At 37.9% G+C, this 5429-nt stretch overlaps 1 protein-coding gene across 1 annotated transcript; it reads left to right on the top strand.

The window, feature by feature from the left end:
* The first annotated feature begins 2346 nt into the window (after positions 1 to 2346).
* Positions 2347 to 4711, top strand: LOC127854508 (uncharacterized). Its single transcript, XM_052389573.1, has 3 exons — positions 2347 to 2487; positions 3089 to 3284; positions 4566 to 4711. The coding sequence occupies exons 2-3, from the start codon at positions 3092 to 3094 to the stop codon at positions 4709 to 4711; spliced, it is 339 nt and encodes a 112-aa protein (XP_052245533.1). The 5' UTR covers positions 2347 to 2487; positions 3089 to 3091.
* Positions 4712 to 5429: the final 718 nt, after the last annotated feature.

Genomic DNA, 5429 nt, shown 5'->3' with positions numbered 1-5429 from the left:
ATTATTTTACATGTATGTGGGAAATAAATGATGTGACCATGACCTACTTTTCCATCTTTAAGCTTCAAATTCGATCCACAGGTTCCTTTAGCTTGATCATTTGAAGAAAAGAGGGCTTTATAGTTCCTCTTTGTTATCATTGTTTTTCAGTTAAAGTTAATTGTGGCAAACGCTATACATGAATATCTAAAGAAATGTCACTACAGCATATTTTCTTTGGAGATATATGCAGGACTATCATAAAATTTTATTCTGTTTTTAACAGGTTCTTCAGAAAGGAGAGGGAATTTGATTGTACAGGAGACCAGGCGTCCCAGCAAATGCATATGACTATATTCACTGTCGTTTTTGTAAAGGTTTTTACCATCACAAACTTCTATGGTCACATGTCAAAACCTGCAGTTTCAAACCAAGATGGGGCTGAAAATGACACTGAGAGAAACTTCATTAGAGAAGCTAGATGTGAAATAGCCCCATTTCTCTTCACAACAGAGGATGAAGATATTGAAATGTTAGATGAAGTTATTGATAAAATGAAAGAAACCAAAGAAAATCCTGGTCTGAAGAAATTTGTCAGGAAGATGAGTTAATAAGACAGTTTGGGTTGTATCATCTGGGAAGATTGGGACCACTGGAAGAGCAAAGACTGAAAGACCAAGACAATGTGAGAACAAAAATGAGAAGCTTAGCCAGACGCTGTTAAGATTAAAGGAGAGGAACTGTTCAGCTATCCTTTAAGCATTTCATCTGTGCTCAAAAATTTGATTTAGTGGCAAAACTGTGAAAGGAATGTAAAGAAATTGGTTCATCACAGCTGGGCTTAAACTTAGGACATTATATAAAACAGGTAAGCCTGCTGAAATCAAGCATGTGCCTTCGCAGACAGGACTGTAGGCGGAAAAAAGAGGCAAACGAGTTCACAGAAATGTTCGATGCCGAGTGGAAGGGAAAGGTTTCATCAGTCGCCAACAGAAGCAAGCGTCTAAAGCAATGAACAAAAGATGTGAACTTCCTTCTATAAGATTAGTGTCCCTCCAAAAATTTCTTGTGGAAGAAATACAAATAAAAATGGAAAACCCAGCACCAACATATCCCGAGTAGTGTACATAACACACTTACTGATCGCCCGCATAGCACTCTTCAACAAAAGAAGAGTAAATGAGGTCTCTGAGCTGAAAGTGAGTGACTTCCAAAGCGAAATAAGAGGAGAGAATTAGACACAAACACCGAAATCTACAATTCCCTGGCTGTCAGTGAAAAGGCTCTGTTAAAGAGGTAATGCTCAATATTCCTGATTATGGCATTCAAAACTGATTTCAGATGTTTTAGTAGTGTAGAATCAAATTATAAGTACCTTTTAAGTTTGTTGGAGTAAGACAAGGTATTCTGGATTCAAGGGCTTTGATTGTGTGCACCTGAGGCACAAGAGAACTGTAACAAAACCATTCCCCAAGGACTGAGAATTTTTCTCACTCTTTGGACAGATTTGTCCGCCAAAATTTCAGTCTGAGATAGATTTGTCTCAAACTACCTGACTACTACTGACAGACTAATTTTCATTCGTAAGAATTTGTAAAAAAGCTAGTCATGTTGCAAATATGCATATCCAAATACTGAAAGAGTCAACTACTATTTTAACGATACAGCACTTGCAGTAGTAACAGGTTATGTGTTTAAATTGTCAATTGGTCACACTTGTTTGTTTTTATACTCCCAAAGGACATAGTTTGTTATCGCCTCGGTGGTCCGTTTGTCTGTACGTCACAATTTCAAAATCTGTGTTTTTAATTATAGATTAATTTAAAGGTGAGAAAAAACAAATTTACCCCCCCCCCCCTTGAGTTGTGGATAAGGAAATCTGACCCCTCCGGTTAGATATAATTAATATATGTCCAAAAACTAAGGCAAGCCTCATTTTGGACATATATCTCTAACCCTCAGGGTGAGATTTCCTTATTTACAACTCATGGGACTGGTAGATTCACTTTGTCTTACCCTGACAAATGTGGCACTTGTGTTTCTTACCACATACTGGTCAGTTCTTTTAAAGATAATATTACAGCTTTTGAGGTCTCAAAAGTACTGATGTCATCAAACACATGCTGGAGAATTAAACGTTACATTTGGAAAAACAGTAATTATTGACAAACATATAAGTGTCAGCATTCTTTCTGCTATTGTAGGTAGTAGTTACTTTTATCATTTCAGAATGGAACTTCTTGAGGTAAGAGGGAAGAGCACTCGGGGACTGAGGAAGGTGTTTGTAATTCTAAGCACCGACATGGTGGAAGGTTTGTCGCACCTCTTGATGGTTCGTGCGCAGGCTGGTGTACCATCAACAACACGTTCCTATTCTCCAGATGTACAGATTCACCACAGGATGGCTGTGAAGCACTGAGAGTGGTCACATCTAAGTGTCACAATCTTGCCTTTCCAGAACGGGTCAGGACAACAAAACTGAGAAAGTATTTGGCAACTACTACTCAGGTAAATAGGTCTCTTAAAAATTTTTGCTGCAAGGGGGAAGCGAATGTCCAATTGTTCACTGTCTTGCATTATCCAATTTTCAATGATCCTGAAATTTTACCTGATCTAAATTTATTAAATTCAGTTCAATCAATAATCAACATTTTCTGTCTCAAGACATCAATAAAATAAAACCACTTTGCATCATTGCATTTCTCTTTATAATTCTTTCACTCATTTGGAGTCATTCCTGTTTTAAAACATTGGTTTGGAAGAAATTCACAGTAAAAAATCTTTATCCTGATCCAGATTTGCAATTTCTTTGTGAACAAGGGGCCATCTTAAATAAATTGCTGAAATACCAACCCTATTTTTCTACAGCATAATTCCTGTTTTAAGTATTACATGTTAATATTTGATGATCAGCATGACCAAGCCTAAAAGACTTGATAAAGCCAGCAAGCTCCATAGAATTATTCCACAGAACAGTTTAACCATATATCCCATATTGGGTAGGGAACAAACTCTGTAACTATCTGATGTCTGACCAGTCTAAGATCACATGCCATAGATTATGGCATGGCCATGGCACTCTTAATTGATAGGTTATCATATTTTACAGATAATGGATATGAGAGATGATGAGCTGAAGTTAATTGCTGATCACATGGGACACTCTGTTGCCATACATACTGACGTGTACAGAATGCAGACGTCAGTGCTTGAACGAACAAAAGTTGCAAGGGCTCTTCTAGCTTTAGAAGATGGTAAACTACAGGGGTTTAATGGTCGCGACCTTTCGTCGGTCAGCCTTGATGGTAAGTTGTTAGCTAATATAGGAATAAGGATATTCACAGTATCTGTGCTGGTTAAAACTTAAGCTCAACTGTGCAAAAGTTTTAAGATTTTGTTAAACAACAAGTATTTTTTAAACCTTAAACTGTCAGTTTACCCCTTACTCTATACATGCAGTAATTTTTTTTAGCTCACCTGAGCCTTAGGCTCATGGTGAGCTATTGTGACCGCTCTTCGTCCGGCATCCATCGTCCCTCAACAATTTGCTTTAAACAACATTTCCTTTCAAACCACTAGATAGATTTTAACCAAATTTGTCCTGAAGCATCCTGGCACTGATGTCTACAGTAGTTGTTCAAATCATGACCATAGTATCAAGGTCAAGGTCACTGTTGTTAAAAACAGAAATTCAGTTGCAGCTCAATAAATTGAATTTGCTTTGGCCTTTTGACTCCAAACTTAAAGTATGGGTAACTTATATCAAGAGGCAGCTTGGGATTGTTACCCAGATGTCTGTGATTAAGGTCACTGTTGCTAAAAATGAAATTCAATTTCCACCTAATAACTTGAGTTTGCTTTGGCCTATTGACGCCAAACTTCGTATATAGGTAGCTTATATCAAGAGGCAGTTTGGGATTCCTACCTAGGTGTCTGTGATCAAGGTCACTCAGGTTGCTAAAAATGAAATTCAGTTTCCATTTAATAACTTGAGTAAGCTGTGACCATTGACACCAAACTTGGTGTGTGGGTAGCTAATATTAAGACACAACTTTGGATTGCTACCTTGTTGTCTGTGTTAAGGTCAAGTTCTCTGTTGCTAAAATAGACTACACTACACTTATTAAACAGTTGCGCTAGGTTCTGTTTGCATTTATTTCTGATATGGTGCTGCAAAATTTATGGACCCTCTACAGAGGCAACTGATACGCAGGTGAGCGATTCAGGGCCATCATGGCCCTCTTGTTGGTGGGAAAGGTTTAGATCGAATTCCTGACTCACTCCCCAGTTGAAATAATGTCGCATTTAAAATGAGCATAATATGTTTACTTTGCTTCATTTCTGACTTTTCGAATAGTCAAGAGTGCAGTTGTTTCCATCTGGCTCTTGTTATTCTTCCACTACTTCTGATTTATGTAGGGAAGTGGTCAGTCTGGTGTAGGTTTGTGCTTAGTTACCAACTTAGGCCAGAGCCCTAAGTATGCCCAGGAATGGTGAGTAGGTTAACTGACCGCCATGATATGACGGAAATAATGCTAAAAGTTGCCACACACACTCTCAGCAGAGCAACACATCCTTTCTTGCAGAATTGCCTGAACCTGAACCTGAACCTTACAAAGCAGGGTCATTTGAAGAATTGTCTGAACCAGACAACAGCTATGAGGATGTTCCTGAAGTTGAAACAGAAGCTGTACAGAAGCCTCATGCATGTACAGGTATTTATTTTATATGAATACTTTTGTAGCTGTAAAAAGTGTTGTGTCCTGACTGACTAAAAACTGAAGTTTCTCTTTAATGAAACTAAAATCAGCCCAGGTTGGTTGAGTTAAAATACAGTTTCCTCTGATGTGAAGGCTGTAGGTATTAGCCTCAGCTAGGTCATTCTAATAAACCTGATTATCAGAAGAATAGTCTGAGCTATTGTACTCGCCCAGGCATGACACCTTGGTTAATGTTTAGCATGCAAACACTTTATCATGAATATCACAAAAACGTCAAATGTATTAGCTTGAAACTTCACATGTGTCTGCTCCACTATCACATCTACTGCCATAATCAAGTTTGATTACTCTAGTTGGAATAGTTATTGAACTATGGCCTTTGTTTGACAGTTGTGATAGTAAATAGCACTCTCATATCAGTGTACTTGAAGAGGTTGCTGTGGAATTGTGATGGCATTTACCACTTTTTACAACATCCTTATGTCAGTGAACTGGAGAGATGGTTTGACACAATCCTGATACCAGTTTACTTGAACAGGAGGCTGTTGAATTGTGACATCATGTAAAAAAATTAAAAATCCTGTCAGAAATCACAAGAGTTAGAGCATTGATATTATGTATGTAGCATGGTATTATGGTTCTCTACCAATATTGTTCAAATTATGGCCTGGGGTCATAATTGGCACTACTCCAGTGTTGCTAAGTTTTCATAGGGTTGTATTGGGAAAC

This window comes from Dreissena polymorpha, chromosome 13 (assembly GCF_020536995.1).
Source record: "Dreissena polymorpha isolate Duluth1 chromosome 13, UMN_Dpol_1.0, whole genome shotgun sequence".
Classification (NCBI taxonomy): domain Eukaryota; kingdom Metazoa; phylum Mollusca; class Bivalvia; order Myida; family Dreissenidae; genus Dreissena; species Dreissena polymorpha.
Note: the sequence above shows the minus strand (reverse complement) of the source record. Positions and strands in the feature narration are given on the sequence as shown.

What these genes read in the sequence shown, in the direction of transcription:
- LOC127854508 (XM_052389573.1), top strand. Translation starts at nt 3,092, where the DNA reads ATGGATATGAGAGATGATGAGCTGAAGTTAATTGCTGATCACATGGGA. An exon ending in TTCGTCGGTCAGCCTTGATG is followed by an intron (nt 3,285 to 4,565) that starts GTAAGTTGTTAG and finishes CCTTTCTTGCAG; the next exon opens with AATTGCCTGAACCTGAACCT.